The 19,418-nt window shown below is 43.4% G+C and overlaps 1 protein-coding gene across 6 annotated transcripts in view; it reads right to left on the reverse strand.

The window, feature by feature from the left end:
• The window catches only part of LOC129868086 (calpain-5-like), a 69,764-nt gene that overhangs the window by 29,238 nt on the left and 21,108 nt on the right, over positions 1 to 19,418 (reverse strand). For all 6 annotated transcript variants that reach the window (XM_055941714.1, XM_055941712.1, XM_055941713.1 and 3 more), the window contains one exon: positions 8,258 to 8,389. In XM_055941714.1, the coding sequence (XP_055797689.1) occupies positions 8,258 to 8,389 (132 nt within the window). The remainder of the gene's footprint in view (positions 1 to 8,257; positions 8,390 to 19,418) is intronic.

Raw genomic sequence — 19,418 nt, forward strand, 5'->3', positions numbered from 1 at the left:
GAGAGAGAGAGAGAGAGAGAGAGAGAGAGAGAGAGAGAGAGTGTGTGTGTGTGTGTGTGTGTGTGTGTGTGTGTGTGTGGAATATCCATCTTGGCTTTCATCCAGAAGACAATAAAGCTCTATAATAACTCTACTCTGCAAAGGATGGAGTGGCCAGAAACAGCAGCTCCATCCACCCCTGCAGTCCCCTCCTCCCATCCCATAACACAATTTTCAGGCAGTGGTGCCCATCAGACCAGACACACAGAGGTACCCCATCACCTGGTCCATATTTAATAGTGCACACTGTAGCAAAACATTTGGCAATAGAAAATTAAAATGAGCGCATCTTGATGGACAATTTCAGGTAGACCCTCCCTATTTCAGTCTGTTCTGCGGCTAATGAATACGGCCCAGAGGGGAAAGGTTTTGAACATAGCAGATAGAAATAGAACATTTAAAGCTGACACAGATTATATCTGACAGACAATCATATATCTGTTCTACCTGATACGGCGGGGGTGTTCTGGCGAGCCGAGGGCGATGGCAACGACACGCCTGTGCACCACTACGAGGCCGACGCCCAGGAGTTTAGCGAGCGGATCACTGAATTAGAAAAGGTGAGGAAGACAATGTACTTCCTGCTGGTGTTTGAGGAGGGTGTTGGTCCTGACGTCTTTGAATGTTCCATCAGTTTCCAGGTGGACAAGAAGTGAAGACTGCAGGAGGAAATGGCGGCGGGAGGGCAAGGTACCAGGCGGCCATTTCGGAAATGTTTTCTTTAATCATCTGGCATTATGAGCAAGTGCTTTCTTTTTTTGTCTTTCATCATGATTTTCCGTTACCCCCCTTCCTTGTTGGAGCACAATTTCGTTTTTCGTTTCAAACTTCACACTGTCATTTTCTACATACAGTATAATATTTCCACCTTCCGGAGACACCTGAAACCCCACCTCTTCAAGGAATACCTAGGATAGGATAAAGCAATCCTTCTGCCCCCCCCCCCCCCCCCTAAAAGATTTAGATGCACTATTGTAAAGTGGCTGTTCCACTGGATGTCATAAGGTGAATGATCCAATTTGTAAGTCGCTCTGGATAAGAGCGTCTGCTAAATGACTTAAATGTAAATGTAATTTCTCCTTAATTAGGAAGTAAAGTTCGTGTTGGGGCAGGGGTCACAAATTGGCGGCCTGCAAGACAAATGGCCGACCACAGGGTAAAGGACACACAAACTGAGCGACCAGAGGGTAAAGGACACACAAACCGAGCGACCACAGGGTAAAGGACACACAAACCGAGCGACCACAGGGTAAAGGACACACAAACCGAGCGACCACAGGGTAAAGGACACACAAACCGAGCGACCAGAGGGTAAAGGACACACAAACCGAGTGACCAGAGGGTAAAGGACACACAAACCGAGCGACCACAGGGTAAAGGACACACAAACCGAGCGACCAGAGGGACCACAACCCCTCACGTCCTCTGGGGTGGAAGAAGGATAACACCTCAACACCACCACTCCCTTGTCTCAATTGCTTCCTTCCTTCAACTCTCATCCATCTCTTTTTCTTCCTGTCTTCCGTTTTAACATGGTATGACCGGCATCAAAACAGAACAGAACAGGATTGCAATATGTCCTTTTCTACTGTCTACTTTAGGTAGGTTTTCCGTAGGGATTCAGGGATTTGTATCTGATCTAAACAACAGAGCATTTTGTTGTCTGATGTTGAAATTACTATGAAGGATGCAGCGTTTAGATGTGATTATTCATTACTTGTAATGTTTGTTTGATACCATAAAATGACTAAAGCAACTAATTAGAGAATGACTACTTGTAGGTCATTTATGTGCTGTTGAAATGGATTACTGATCTGAATAAATCTTAACAAAAGACAAAACGATTCTCTCCGTGGCATTTCTAACAGACTAGCAATACAACGTCAGCTCTGATGTTTTTCTATTACAAATTGTGTGTGTGCGTGCGCTGTGATTGTGTGTATGTCTGCGCCCATGCACATGACTGACTGTTTGCATGTGTGTACTATCGAATTTCATTTTCTCTACTGCCGTCTGACAAAAGAGCAGGCTCGTCACAGATGACCTGAGACCTTGAGGGGGTCCCGGCTGTGTGTGGAGTCGTTCTCTTCTCACCTGAGGTGGCAGGCAGCAGAGAGGGATGCTGTACTGTAGTGTGGCAGCACAAACATAATGCCCTAGCGGACAACAGGGTCCTATTTATTATACAACAAATGGAAGGAAACAGCCAGAAAACAGCCACAACTCGTCCAAGAAGAAACACTTTGGTTTTGGTTTTCCGGTGCAATTGGTCCTAATGAACACGACCCAGACTGGCTTCCTATTACCTCATCCATCTCCATCTGGCCCCGGCCCGGATGACAAACGACCACGTGAGGGGAGGGGGGGGGGGGGGGGGGGGGTTGGCCTCCACAGAGATATAGACGGGTAGTGGAAAGCGAGAGATGGAGGGGAAGGGAAAGAGAGAATATGTAGGAGAGAGACAGAAAGAAAGAGAGAGAGGAGAGAGATGGGCGGCACCCACACATCCACCCATCCATTCATCCACCCACCCATCACAGAGTCACATATTAATGCCTGAAATTACTACCCGCCACCTGTTAGATCGACTGTCTCAGTCTTTGCAGTTGACTACTTTTCTCCAAAATAAATCTCATCTCCATTCCTTTTGTCAGCAATGACAATGTGGAACTGAAACACAGTAGCAGCAGAGTACAGTGACAGTCTCTTGAGTCTCAATTAAACGAATGGCCTGCAGACTTAAGTGTGTAATTATCAATCTGATCGCGTCTCCACTGTCCTTCTCTTCCTTATTCAATAATATCAGCTCACAGTCACACTTTTTCCCTCTCATACTTACAGTTGCCTCACACACACACCGCACCAACACTAATTAGCTAGACCTGTGCACATACCAGCATCCTGGGGGATCTACCTCTTAGATGTTGTATGCACCGCGCCTGGAGTCACTAAACCATCAATGCACTGCTTCCATCACATTCATACTGTCATGGTTCACACACACACACACACACACACACACACACACACACACACACACACACACACACACACACACACACACACACACACACACACACACACACACACACACACACACACACACACACACACACACACACACACACACACACACACACTCAACATATGGAATCAAGGTCTGTGATCCACAAATCAAAGTTCTTCTGGATGCAACAGTGTTACAAATATTGTCTGGGAATCCGACCTACAGACGAGGTCTCCCCTAGGAAGCATGGAGGCTCTTCTAGGCGTTAAGATATTTAAAATGTCTAGGGATAGCCTAATATTGACCTAATGGCCAAGGAGAAAGTCAAAATAATAATGTACAGTTGAAGTCGGAAGTTTACATACACTTAGGTTGGAGTCATTAAAAAGTGTTTTTCAACCACTCCACAAATTTCTTGTTAACAAACTATAGTTTTGGCAAGTCGGTTAGGACATCTACTTTGTGCATGACAAAAGAAATGTTTCCAACAATTGTTTACACAAGGATTATTTCACTTATAAAACAAAAGAAATCAGCCAAGACCTCAGAAAAAAAATTGTAGACCTCCACAAGTCTGGTTCATCCTTGGGAGAAATTTACAAACGCCTGAAGGTACCATGTTCATCTGTACAAACAATAGTACGCAAGTATAAACACCATGGGACCACGCAGTCGTCATACCGCTCAGGAAGGAGACGCGTTCTGTCTCCTAGAGATGAACGTATTTTGAAAAGTGCAAATCAATCCCAGAACAACAGCAAAGGACCTTGTGAAGATGCTGGAGGAAACAGGTACAAAAGCAGCTATATCCACAGTAAAACGAGTCCTATAATCGACATAACCTGAAAGGCCCTCAGCAAGGAAGAAGCCACTGCTCCAGAACTGCCATGAAAAAGGCAGACTACGGTTTGCAACTGCACATGGAGAAACAGATCATACTTTTGAGAAATGTCCTCTGGTCTATGAAACAAAAATAGAACTGTTTGACCATAATGACCATTGTTATGTTTGGAGGAAAACGGGGGAGGCTGGCAAGCCGAGAAACACTATACCAAACGTGAAGCACGGGGGTGGCAGCATCATGTTGTAGGGGTGCTTTATTGCAGGAGGGACTCGTGCACTTCACTAAATAGATGGCATCATGTGGATGGAAAATTATGTGGATATATTGAAGCAACATCTCAAGACATCAGTCAGGAAGTAAAAACTTGGTCACAAATGGGTCTTCCAAATGGACAATGACCCCAAGCATACTTCCAAAGTTGTGGCAAAATAGTTTAAGGACAACAAAGTCAAGGAATTGGAGTGGCCATCACAAAGCCCTGGCCTCAATCGCATAGAAAATTTGTGGGCAGAACTGAAAAAGCATGTGCGAGCAAGAAGGCCTACAAACCTGACTCAGTTACACCAGCTCTATCAGGAGGAATGGGACAAAATTCACCCAACTTATTCTGGGAAGCTTGTGGAAGGCTACCCGAAACGTTTGAATCAAGTTAAACAATTTAAAGGCAACGCTACCAAATACTAATTGAGTGTATGTAATCTTCTGACTCACTGGAAATGTGATGAAAGAAATAAAAGCTGAAATAAATCATTCTCTCTGCTATTATTCTGACATTTCACATACTTATAATAAAATGGTGATCCTAACTGACCTAAAACAGGGATTTTTACTAGGATTAAATGTCAGGAATTGTGAAAAACTGAGTTTAAATGTATTTGGCTAAGGTGTATGTAAACTACCGACTTCAACTGTACAATACCAGTCAAACGTTTGGACACACCTACTCATTCCAAGGTTTTTCTTTATTTTTACTATTTTCTACATTGTAGAATAATAACAAAGACATCAAACTATGAAATAACACATATGGAATCATGTAGAACCCCCAAAAGTGTTAATCAAAAATGATTTAATATTTGAGATTCTTCAAAGTAGCCACCCTTTGCCTTGATGACAGCTTTGCACACTCTTGGCATTCTCTCAACCACATTCATGAGGTAGTCACCTAGAATTCATTTCAATTAACAGGTGCGCCTTGTTAAAAGTTAATTTGTGGAATTTCTTTCCTTCTTAATGCGTTTGAGCCAATCAGTTGTGTTGTGACAAGGTAGTGGTGGTAAACAGAAGATAGCCCTATTTGGTAAAAGACCAAGTCCATATTATGGCAAGAATATCTCAAATATGCAAAGAGAAATGACAGTCCACCATTACTTTAAGACATGAAGGTCAGTCAATATGCCATTTGGTTTGCGCCCTAGTGGGACTATCATTTGTTTTTCAACAGGACAATGACCCAACACACCTCCAGGCTGTGTAAGGGCTATTTGACCAAGAAAGAGAGTGTTGGAGTAATGCATCAGATGACCTGGCCTCCACAATCACCCGACCTCAAACCAATTGAGATGTTTGGGATGAGTTGGACCTCAGAGTGAAGGAAAAGTAGCCAACAAGTGCTCAGCATATGTGGGAACTCCTTCAAGACTGTTGGAAAAGCATTCCAGGTGAAGCTGGTTGAGAGAATGCCAAGAGTTTGCAAAGCTGTCATCAAGGCAAAGGGTGGCTACTTTGAAGAATCGTTTAACACTTTTTTGGTTACTACATGATTCCATGTGTGTTATTTCATAGTTTGGATGTCTTCACTATTATTCTACAATGTAGAAAATAGCAAAAATAAAGAAAAACCCTTGAATGAGTAGGTGTGTCCAAACTTTTGATTGGAACTGTGCATATTGATCTGTCTCTGTCCATCCCACCTCTCTCTCTCTCTGCCATTTCCCCCTTCTGCCTAAAGCCTAAGAGGGCCATTTTACAAAGTCACACACGCACATGCGCAAACACACACACTCTCTTTTCACTTCCAATATTCACTCCCAATATCTGCTGGGTGGATTGGCTAGGCTGTAAAATAAATAGCCTATTGATCCATCTGTCTCCCTACAGGGTAAGAAATAATGGTGTCATGGCTAACGCTGGCTAATGCTAGTTAACCAAATCAATGACCTTATACTGAGGAGCTGCCACAACACGTCATAGTAGGCCTACCTCTTTGACCAAATCAGTCATCGCCATCCGTCAGAGTCCTAGCACCAGGCTAGTCGATACAACTGACCGATCGAGGAGCTCATTTAGTCAACATGGGTTTGACTTGGGAGGATAACAGATACAGTGCATTCGGAAAATATTCAGACACCTTCATTTTTCCCACATTTTGTTACATTACAGGCTTGTCCTAAAATATATTAAGTGGTTTTTCCCCCTCATCAATCTATACCCCATAATGACAAAGCAAAAGCAGGTTTTTAGAAATAAAAAACTGAAATATCAAATTTACATAAGTATTCAGACACTTTACTCAGTACTTTGTTGAAGTACCTTTGGCAGTGATTACAGCCTCAAGTCTTCTTGGGTATGACGCTACAAGCTTGGCACACCTGTATTTGGGAAGTTTCTCCAATTCTTCTTCGCAAATTCTCTCAAGCTCTGTCAGTTTGGATGGGGAGCGTCGCTGAACAGCTTTTTTCGGGTCTCTCCAGAGATGTTTGATCGGGTTCAAGTCCGGGCTCTGGCTGGGCCAGTCAAGGACATTCAGAGACTTGTTCCGAAGCCACTCCTGCGTTGTCTTGGCTGTGTGCATAGGATCGTTGTCCTGTTGGAAGCTGAACCTACGCCACCAGTCTGAGGTTCTGAGGGATCTGGAGCAGGTTTTCATCAAGGATCTCTCTGTACTTTGCTCCGTTCATCTTTCCCTCAATCCTGACTCGTTTCCCAGTCCCTGCTGCTAAATAACATACCCACAGCATGATGCTGCCACCACCATGCTTCACTGTAGGGATGGTGCCAGGTTTCCTCCAGATGTGACGCTTGGCATTCAGGCCAAAGAGTTCAATCTTGGATTCATCAGACCAGAGAATCTTGTTTCTCATTGTCTGAGAGTCCTTTAGGTGCCTTTTGGCAAACTCCAAGCGGGCTGTCATGTGCCTTTTACTGAGGAGTGGTTTCCATCTGGCCACTCTACCATAAAGGCCTGCTTGGTGGGAGACTGCAGAGATGGTTGTCCTTCTGGAAGGTTCTCCCATCTCCACAGAGGAACTATGGAGCTTTGCCAGAGTGACCATCATGTTCTTGGTCACCTCCCTGACAAAGGCCCTTTCCCAGATTGCTCAGTTTGGCCGGGCGGTCAGCTCTAGGAAGAGTCTTGGTGGTTCCAAACTTCTTCCGTTTAAGAATGATGGAGGGCACTGTGTTCTTGGGGACCTTTAATGTGGCGGAATTGGCAGATTCAGACGGGACTAAAATTACGGATGCGGTGATTGGTGCTCGTGCACATAATTACATTACCTGAACTCCCCCAGTAAAAATCCCATCCGAATAGGGCTAAGGGCTTAAGTTGTTATTAACACGTAAAAGCCTTCATAATGTCTTATAACAAAGCTTAAGCCCGATTTGGACAGGATACGTTTTACAAGGGGAGCTCAGGTAATGTAATTATGTGCACGAGCACAAATCACTACATCCGTCATTTTTGTCCCATCCGAATCTTTCATGTCAGTAATTTTTTATCTCCAAATATGTCAGTTGATTAAATGTCTTCAAAGGCTACAGTTCATGGTTCTTATTGATAAGCATTATTATTTTTGACATTCTCTGAACTATAGACCATATGGCCAATACTAAGTTGAAATATCTTCACACCTTTAACATTATATTTTGAGTGACAAAAAAATAATAACGGGGCAGTTTGGTAAAACAAATTTTGTCCGAATCTTCCACTGGAAAAACGGACATGTTGGGGTAATAATTACATAACCGATGTATAGTACTAGTCCTGTGCCAAAAGGGCTTTAGAACTGTATTATGGTACACACATCCAGAAGTGTAGGTGTAGGATATAAAAAAAGATGTCATGAACGAATGCTAGATACCCGCACATTCATTCTTTTAACACAACCGAGTAGACCAGGAAAGTCTACTATGATACTCTACCTAAACCTCAGTCAGAGACGGAGTTATAAGCTTGGTAGTGTACTCCAACTCTGCTGACAGTGTTCTAGAGAGGTGTTGATGTGGCCTAATGATGCCTCTGGTGAGATGAGCTTCCCCTGTTTAACCCTTAATCAACAGGTAATCTGGCCTAATGGGTACACGCGTGCGTGGGTACAGTCATGGCACACGCACACACACACACAGCCCTCCATCCCCACACTTACTTTGGACCACAGGGACTCTCTGGAGGCCAGGCTGGAGCACGCCGCCACAAACCAGCAGTTTCCCAGCTGGCCCTGGTGCAGGTCGTGCGCACTGATCCCATCCACAAACAGGTGAGGGTCCTCACAGAGCTCCTACACAGAGACAGAAGAGAATGAGAGAGAGGGAATGAAGGAGGGAGGGAGAAATAGAAAGGTTACATGAGGCCTAGGGACCAAAAAATATATGGATAGAAAGAGAGAAAGAAAGAGAGAGAAAGAAAGAGAGAGGACAGATGGGTGGAGTGAGTTGCCAGGCGAGGCATGGCCAGGGACTCTTTAATTACTTCTCCTAATCAATGGGAATTTAGATGAGGCTCTGCAACACGCTCCACTTCTATCCTTCACACACAACATGCCTTTACCGACACAGACAGGAGAGAGAGAGAGAGTACCATGGATTGAGCAAATGAAGTTGAGAGAGAGAAAAACATACAGACAGACAAGGAGGGAAAGAGAGAAAGAGTGAGGGAGGAGACAGAGCACCCAGCCCATGACAAGTGTCAGGTCTGGCAGGTGTTGTGGTGATTTATGGGTGAAGCAGGAGGAGGATCTACAGGGTCACGGCTTCATCTGGGCTGTGCTAACCTGAGCCCCACTGGAACAACCTCTTCACACAGACAGCACTACAACTACCCCACATAGAGCTACAACTACCCCACATAGAGCTACAACTACCCCACATAGAGCTACAACTACCCCACATAGAGCTACAACTACCCCACATAGAGCTACAACTACCCCAGCCCTACAACAGACAGACAGCACTACAACTACCCCACATAGAGCTACAACTACCCCAGCCCTACAACACAGACAGACAACACTACACCTACCCCACATAGAGCTACAACTACCCCAGCCCTACAACACAGACAGGCAGCACTACAACTACCCCACATAGAGCTACAACTACCCCAGCCCTACAACACAGACAGGCAGCACTACAACTACCCCACATAGAGCTACAACTACCCCAGCCCTACAACACAGACAGGCAGCACTACAACTACCCCACATAGAGCTACAACTACCCCAGCCCTACAACACAGACAGGCAGCACTACAACTACCCCACATAGAGCTACAACTACCCCAGCCCTACAACACAGACAGACAGCACTACAACTACCCCACATAGAGCTACAACTACCCCAGCCCTACAACACAGATAGACAGCACTACAACTACCCCAGCCCTACAACACAGACAGGCAGCACTACAACTACCCCACATAGAGCTACAACTACCCCAGCCCTACAACACAGACAGACAACACTACACCTACCCCAAAGAGAGCTACAACTACCCCAGCCCTACAACACAGACAGGCAGCACTACAACTACCCCACATAGAGCTACAACTACCCCAGCCCTACAACACAGACAGGCAGCACTACAACTACCCCACATAGAGCTACAACTACCCCAGCCCTACAACACAGACAGACAGCACTACAACTACCCCACATAGAGCTACAACTACCCCAGCCCTACAACACAGACAGACAGCACTACAACTACCCCACATAGAGCTACAACTACCCCAGCCCTACAACATAGACAGACAACACTACACCTACCCCACATAGAGCTACAACTACCCCAGCCCTACAACACAGACAGACAGCACTACACCTACCCCACATAGAGCTACAACTACCCCAGCCCTACAACAGACAGGCAGCACTACAACTACCCCACATAGAGCTACAACTACCCCAGCCCTACAACACAGACAGGCAGCACTACAACTACCCCACATAGAGCTACAACTACCCCAGCCCTACAACAGACAGACAGCACTACAACTACCCCACATAGAGTTACAACTACCCCAGCCCTACAACACAGACAGACAGCCCTACAACTACCCCACATAGAGCTACAACTACCCCAGCCCTACAACACAGACAGACAGCACTACAACTACCCCACATAGAGCTACAACTACCCCAGCCCTACAACAGACAGACAGCACTACAACTACCCCACATAGAGCTACAACTACCCCAGCTCTACAACAGACAGACAGCACTACAACTACCCCACATAGAGCTACAACTACCCCACATAGAGCTACAACTACCCCACATAGAGCTACAACTACCCCAGCCCTACAACACAGACAGGCAGCACTACAACTACCCCACATAGAGCTACAACTACCCCACATAGAGCTACAACTACCCCAGCCCTACAACAGACAGACAGCACTACAACTACCCCACATAGAGTTACAACTACCCCAGCCCTACAACACAGACAGACAGCCCTACAACTACCCCACATAGAGCTACAACTACCCCAGCCCTACAACAGACAGACAGCACTACAACTACCCCACATAGAGCTACAACTACCCCAGCCCTACAACAGACAGACAGCACTACAACTACCCCACATAGAGCTACAACTACCCCAGCCCTACAACAGACAGACAGCACTACAACTACCCCACATAGAGCTACAACTACCCCAGCCCTACAACAGACAGACAGCACTACAACTACCCCACATAGAGCTACAACTACCCCAGCCCTACAACACAGACAGACAGCACTACAACTACCCCACATAGAGCTACAACTACCCCAGCTCTACAACAGACAGACAGCACTACAACTACCCCACATAGAGCTACAACTACCCCAGCTCTACAACAGACAGACAGCACTACAACTACCCCACATAGAGCTACAACTACCCCACATAGAGCTACAACTACCCAAGCCCTACAACACAGACAGACAGCACTACAACTACCCCACATAGAGCTACAACTACCCCAACCCTACAACACAGACAGCACTTAAACTAACCCACATAGAGCTACAAAAGACAGACCGACAGACAGAATTAAAACTAACCCAAGGCGCCAGACTGGTTCTGCTTTAGCTGTGATAACAAAAGTTGCATGGTTGAAGAACATACCCTTAAGCCATACTGGTAACTATTAACTAGCAAATAGCTTGCTTAATTTGGGTCCTGGAGACCCAGCAAATGCAGGAGTGACTGAAGCAGAGAAGACCTGAGTATGGAGATGCAGGCTACTAAAATTCCATAGAGGATCCCAATAGTGATCTGCAGTCAATAGTGATAGATGGAAGACTGCAGGAATGACGTGGTGCGATATCCCCTATATAGTTCACTACTTTGAACAGGGTCGTTAGAGCTCTGGTCTGACGTAGTGCACTATATAGGGGGCACGGTACCATTTGGAGTGTGTTATTATCTTCCTCTCCCTTTGGGTGGGACGTGTGGTTTCACACCCTCCAGGTGTGAGACAAGTGTTATTTTCAGCCAGTGTGTGTGTTGCTCCCCACCAACAGTGTGCGAACAGATCTTTGGTGCCATCCTGCTGACGTCCTTCTCCCTCTCTCTCACACATGGGAGTTTATCAAAACTTGACTCGTTTTCAAATTCTTTGTGGATCTGTGTAATCTGAGGGAAATATGTCTCTCTAATATGGTCATACATTTGGCAGGAGGTTAGGAAGTACAGCTCAGTTTCCATCTCATTTTGTAGGCAGTGTGCACTTAGCCTGCCTTCTCTTGAGAACTAGGTCTGCCTACGGTGGCCTCTCTCAATATCAAGGCTATGCTCACTGAGTCTGTACATAGTCAAAGCTTTCGTTAATTTTTGGTCAGTCAGAGTGGTCAGGTATTCTGCCACTGTGTAGTCTCTTTTTAGAGCCAAATAGAATTCTAGTTTGCTCTGTTTATTTGTTAATTTGTTCCAATGTGCCATATAATTATCTTTTTGTTTTGTCATGATTTGGTTGGGTCTAATTGTGTTGCTGTCCTGTCCTGTGGGGTCTGTTTTGTGTTTGTGGACCAGCTTGATTAGGGGACTCTTCTCCAGGTTCATCTCTCTGTAGGTGATGGCTTTGTTATGGAAAGGTTGGGAATCGCTTCCTTTTAGGTGGTTGTAGAATTTAAACGGCTCCATTCTGGATTTTGATAATAAGCGGGTATCGGCCTAATTCTGCTCTGCATGCATTATTTGGTGTTTTACGTTGTACACAGAGGATATTTTAGCAGAATTCTGCATGCAGAGTCTCAATTTGGGGTTTGTCCCATTTTGTGAATTCTTGTTTGGGGAGTGGACCCCAGACCTCACAACCATTAAAAGCAATGGGTTCTATAATTGATTCAAGTATTTTTTATCCAGATCCAAATTTGGACTCATCAGACCAAAGGACACATTTCCACCGGTCAAATGTCCACTGCTCGTGTTTATTGACCCAAGCAATTATCTTCTTATTGGTGTCCTTTAGTAGTGGTTTCTTTGCCACAATTCGACCATGAAGGCCTTACTTGAACTCCGTGAAGCATTCATTTGAGTTGCAATCTGAGGTGCAGTTAACTCTAATGAATTTATACTCTGCAGCAGAGGTAACAGTGGGATCTTGAAATGTTCCATATTGACTGACCTTCATGCCTTAAAGTAATGATGGACTGTCATTTCTCTTTGCTTATTTGAGCTGTTCTTGCCATAATATGGACTTGGTATCTTACCAAAAAGGGCTATAGTCTGTATACCACCCTTACTTTGTCACAACAAAACTGATTGGCTCAAACTCATTAAAAAGGAAAGAAATTCCACAAAGTAACTTTTAACACAGCACACCTGTTAATTGAAATGCATTCCAGGTGACTTCGTCATGAAGATAGTTGAGATAATGCCAAGAGTGTGCAAAGCTGTCATCAAGGCAAAGGGTGGCTACTTTGAAGAATATCTAATATAAAATATATTTTTATTTGTTTAACACTTTTTTGGTTACCACATGATTCCAAATATGTTATTTCAGCATTATGATGTCTTCACTATTATTCTACAATCTAGAAAATAGTACAAATATAGAAAAACCCTGGAATGAGTAGGTGTGTCCAAACTTTTGACTGGTACTGTATGTATAGTTTGTTGTGTGCTGTAGGGAAACAGTGTCTAGATGGAATTTGTATTTGTGGTCCTGGCAACTGGACTTTTTTTGGAACGCCATATTTTTTTTGTCTTTCTGAGGTTTACTGTCAGGGCCCAGGTCTAACAGAATCTGTGCTGTAGGCCCTCCTTGGTTGGGGACAGAAGCACCAGATCATCAGCCAACAGTAGACATTTGACAGATTCTAGTAGGGTGAGGCCGGGTACTGCAGACTGTTTTAGTGCCCTCGCTAATTCGATTATATATATATATATATATATATATATATATATATATATATATATATATATATATATATATACACACACACATGTTGAAGAGGGTGGGGCTCAAGCTGCATCCTTGTCTCACTCCACGGCACTGAGGAAAGAAATGTGTTTTTTTGCAAATTTTAACCACACACTAGTTGTTTGTGTACATGGATATTATAATGTCATATCTTTTGCCCCCAACACTGCTTTCCATAAATTTGTGTAGCAGACCCTCGTGCCAAATTGAGTCAAAAGCTTTTTGAAATCAACAAAGCATGAGAAGACTTTGCCTTTGTCAATTAGGTTGTGCAGGGTGAATACATGGTCTGTCGTATGGTTTTGGTATAAAACAAATTTGGCATTTGCTCAGTACATTGTTTTCATTAAGGAAATGTACACGTCTGCTGTTAATGATAATGCAGAGGATTTTCCCAAGATTGCTGTTGACGCATATTCCACGATAGTTATTGGGGTGAATATGTCTCTATCTTTGTGGATTAGGATGTTCAGTCCTTGGTCCAAATATTGGGGAAGATGCCATAGCTGTGGATGATGTTAAAGAGTTTAAGCATAGCCAATTGGAATGTGTATATTTTATCATTTCATTTAGGATACCATCAACACCACAGGCCTTTTTGGGTCGGACGGTTTGTATTTTGTCCTGTAGTTCATTCAATGGAATTGGAGAATCCAGTGGGTTCTGATAGTGTTTAATAGTTGATTCTAAGATTTGTATTTGATCATGTATATATGTTTATGCTATTTGTTCTTTGTTATAGAGCCAAAAAGATTGGAAAAGTGGTTTATCCATACATCTCCATTTTGGATAGGTCACTCTTCGTGTTTGTTTAGAGTGTTCCAATTTTCAGAAGTGGTTAGATTCTATGGATTCTTCAATTACATTGAGCTGAATTCTGACGTGCTGTTCCTTCCTTTTCCGTAGTGTATTTCTGTATTGTTTTAGTGATTCACCATAGTGAAGGCGTAGGTTCAGATTTTCTGGATCACTATGTTTTTGGTTGGATAGGTTTCTCAATTTCTTTCTTCGGTTTTTGCATTCTTCATCAAATCATTTGTCATTGTTGTTAATATTCTTAGGTTGTCTGCTATAATTTTTTAAATTTGATATCATAGATGAGAGGTCAAATATACCGTTTAGGTTTTCTACTGCCTAGTTTTACAGTGAAACTATTACAGTGAAACGTGTTGTCCAGGAAGTTGTCAAAAAGGGACTCTGTGTTGAGGTCAGTGATAAAGTAATCTACAGTACTACTGCCAAGGGATGACCTGTAAGTGTACCTACCTTAAGAGTCCCCTCGAAGCCTACCATTGACTGCAGGAGTTGTGACCCGTTTCTGTTGGTTGTTTTGTCATAGTTGTGTCTAGGGGGGCATATTTGGGAGGGGATGCTGTCATTTTCAGTTAGGTTCCCCCATGTGCTAAACGTGTCAGGTTCTTGTCCAGTTCTGGCATTTAGGTCGCCACAGACTTGGACATGTCCCTGGGCCTGGAAATTGTTTCTCTCCCCCTCTAGGATGGAGAAGCTGTCATCGTTGAAGTATAGGAATTCTATTGCAAGGATATAGGTAGCATACATGAGGACCTTTTTCTCTGTTGAGATAATTTCCTTATACATTTCTAGACAGATGTAAAATGTTCCTGTTTTGACTAAATTAATAGAGTGGGTTAGATCTGCTCTAACCTGCTCTAACCTATAATGACCATACTCCCTGAGTCTCTTCACACCTGGTAGTTTGGTGGATGGGACTGCCAGCTCTCTGAAACCTAGAGGGAAACCAGTGGGTCCGTCTCCTCTATACCATGTTTCTTGTAGAATGACAATGTCTGGGTTCCTGCTCTTTAGGCCAAAGGCAGATTACCTCAGACCATGTATATAATATCCCCCGCACCCCCGCCCTCTCACTCCCCCCGCCCAATAGATCTGTCTACAGCCCATTGGTAGATTGCACTGGAGCGCCAGGGAGGTGACCGTCTCACTGCCCCAACCGGAGGAAAAGACTACAATTTCCACACCATAGACCTTATTCACATAAACAGTTGTGTCTGACAATGACAGAAATGTCTATGACAATGTGCTAGCAATGTATCCTAAACATAGTAATATTGTAATAATATTAAATAATAATAATAATAATAATATTTTACTGACAATTCTGCTGTAATATGAAAGTCTATTGGTTTTCTTATCCACACACCTCATTGCCTGCCGGCCAACATGCTTGTAGTATGCTTGCGAATCGTCATTTCAATACAACTATCTTTTACACTGGTGATGGCCTGAGGCAGAAATGTTGTGTTTTGTTTTCATCTTCTATTTATGCACTGTCTTTCATTATGCAATATTCTTTGGGCACTATGATGTTTCAATAAACATCTTTATTTTGCATTCAAGCCTCAGTTTTGGATCTATTTATTTTTTTGAAAGTGTGCGGGACCTCTATTTCGTCCAATCCAACTGTACTGAAATGGGTTTAGATAAGAGGTCGTAAATACAGTCCAATGTTTACGTGAGGCAATTTTTACTCTGAAGTGTCGGCGTGTGTGAGAGAGAGAGATGGGAGAGATGGACTGAGAAGATAGCGAGAGAGCGAGAACTGGCCGCTTTGATGAGCCCCATCTCCGCCCCATACTGTAAATTAAACCAGCCTAGGGAGACATGTTAACCAAACACACAAACACAACACACCCACACTTACCTAAGAGAGGTCGATGGAGATGCTCAGTCGTTACTCAGCTGGAGCTATTAGGGAGCCTCTTCATTTGACATACTTAACACACTTAATTCAAAAAATGTGTGCGCAGTGGATACATTTTTCTTATTTTACCTTTATTTAACTAGACAAGTCAGTTAAGAACAAATTCTTATTTTCAATGACGGCCTAGAAACAGTGGGTTAACGGCCTTGTTCAGAGGCAGAAGGACAGATTTTTACCTTTTATGATCTTTCAACCTTTCGGTTACTAGTCCAACGCTCTAACCACTAGGCTACCTGCCGACCCGCATGCATGTGTTTGGGTGTGAGAGAGAAAGAATGTGTGTGCAATATATGCATGTACAGTACCAGTGAAATGTTTGGACACACCTATTCATTACAGGGTTTTTCTATATTTAAATGTTTTGTCTACATTGTAGAATAATAGTGAAGACATCAAAACTATGAAATAACACACATGGAATCATGCAGTATACAAAAACGTGTTAAATCAAAATATATGTTATTTTTGAGATTATTCAAAGTAGCCACCCTTTGCCCCAAATAAATGCTTCACAGAGTTCAAGTAACAGACACATCTCAACATCAACTATTCAGAGGAGACTGTGTGAATCAAGCCTTCATGGTTGAATTGATGGCAGGTGAAGCTGGTTGAGAGAATGCCAAGAGTGTGCAAAGTTGTCATCAAGGCAAAGGATGGCTATTTGAAGAATCTCAAATATATTTTGATTTGTTTTTGGTTAATACATGATTCCATATTGTACTGGTATCCCAATGTGTGCATGTGTGTGTATGTCTGTGTCCAAAGAGGACACACAACACGCCCAAGGTCAGTCATTTTGTGATGCAGACGAAAGCAGGTTGCTGCAAAAGCAAAACTTTTCGTCAGCAGAGAGGAGAAGCCCACCACTGCAGAGTCCCCTGGAGACTCTTCACTATCCCATTCGCCTCAGCACCACTCCTATTACTCAAAGGCCACTATGGTAGTGTCAATGTGCAATTAGTGTGTGCGTGTGTGTTTGTATGTATAGGCTTGCTTGCATGCATGCGAATATTTCAAATCATATTTCTCAGTCTACATACATATTGATCTGTCTCCGTCCATCCAACCTCTCTCTCTCTGCCATTTTCCCCCTCTGCCTTAAGACTAACACACAGCACAGGGTAATTTTACAAAGTCACACACACACACACACACACACAGTTGAAGGGGGAATCAGATAGGTGATTTATAGGAGATGCAGTTCCATGTCCACCAAGTACACAGTCATCATCCATCCACAATACAGTGAAGCCATTCAAAAAGAAAGGAAAATAAATCAGAGTGAGGAAAAGCAAACAACAACAGCAACAAAATCCTCCAGGTGTTCATGGGTTGCATGTTGCCTCACAATATTATTATGAAAGTTCTATTGACTTCTGAGTCATTGTTTTACTCAATGCATTGTCAATTGGCGTTGATGAAGATTTAGTCGAAAGTGCGTTATAGTGGCTTGGAAATACGATGTCATTTCTAAAGGAGACACATAATGAGAAGGAAAACCTTTTGTCATCATTGTGATGTCGTCAGATTAACTTTAGATGCAGTATAACCACAGATAGAACAAGGAGCCATATGTTTCACCAGATGTATGAATCTGAACCTTCCGGTTTGAAGTTCCACTCCCCACCAAATATGGTGAGGAGAAAGCACCAGTGGCCGGCAGTGGAAGAACATGGAGCCAGATGGAATTGGGCCGACATGCACATTTTCTCAGCGATTAAACATTTCATCTGAATACAGTTTGCTTGTATGTGTGCATGTGTGTGTATGTCTGCGTCCAAAGAGGACACACACCACGCCCAAGGTCAGTCATTTGCTGATGCCGACGAAAGCAGGTTGCTGCAAAAGCCAACTTTCGTCAGCAGAGAGGAGAAGCCCACCACTGCAGAGTCCCCTGGAGACTCTTCACTATCCCATTCGCCTCAGCACCGCTCCTATTACTCAAAGGACACTATGGAAGTGTCAATGTGCAATTAGTGTGTGTGTTTGTGTGCCCGGGCTTGCTTGCATGTGAGTGCACGTGCAATCAGATTAAGGTGAGCAGAATGAATATTTCAAATCACATGTCTCATTCAACATACAGTTGAAGTCGGAAGTTTACATTCACTTAGGTTGGAGTCATTAAAACTCGTTTTTCAATCACTCCACAAATGTCTTGTTAACAATTTTTCCAACAACTGTTCACAGATAGATTATTTCACGTATAATTCACTGCATCACAATTCCAGTGGGTCAGAAGTTAACATACACTAAGTTGACTGTGCCTTTAAACAGCTTGGAAAATTCCAAACTTTAATAATGATGGAGGGCACTGTGTTCTTGGGGACCTTTAATGCGGCATAATTTTTTTGGGTACCTTTCCCCAGATCTGAGTCTCAACACACTCCTGGAGCTCTACAGAGAATTCCTTCGACCTCATGGCTTGGTTTTCTCTCTGACATGCACTGTCAACCATGGGACCTTAAATTGACAGGTATGTGCCTTTTCAAATCATGTCACATCAATTGTATTTACCACGGTGAACTCCAATCAAGTTTTAGAAACATCTCAAGGATGATCAATGGAAACAGGATGCACCTGAGCTCAATATTGAGTCTCATAGCAAATGGTCTGAAAACGTATGTAAATAAGGTATTTCATTTTTTAATTGTATTTTTTTTGCATAACAAATCTTAGACCTGTTTTTACTCTGTCATTATGGGCTATTTTGTGTGGATTGATGAGAAAAAAAATACATATTTAATCCGTTTTAGAATAAGGCTGTAAGAACAAAATGTGGAAAAAGTCAAGGGGTCTGAATACTTTCCAAATGGGCACTGACATTTTATTGCTTGTCCGTCATGTCATAAATAACCACACCCAATCTGGAGACCAGGGAGTGGATGTAGTAGGGAGAGAAGGCTGAGAGGGATGGCAGGAGAAAGAAAGACAGGGTGAGAGGTACAGAGCTAATGAGGGAGGGGGCGAGAGAGAGAGAGCGAGATAGAGAGAGCGAGAAAAAAAGATGGGGAGAATTTTATAGCAGCCTCTTATTTATGCCTGCATGCTCCGTCTTGACTTGCAGCCGTAAACATACCCAAGTGCTATTTAAACAAGCGAAGCACTAAACACGGTATGTACTCTAATATCTAACTCACTAGAATCCACCTCTTC

This window comes from Salvelinus fontinalis, chromosome 13 (assembly GCF_029448725.1).
Source record: "Salvelinus fontinalis isolate EN_2023a chromosome 13, ASM2944872v1, whole genome shotgun sequence".
NCBI lineage: Eukaryota > Metazoa > Chordata > Actinopteri > Salmoniformes > Salmonidae > Salvelinus > Salvelinus fontinalis.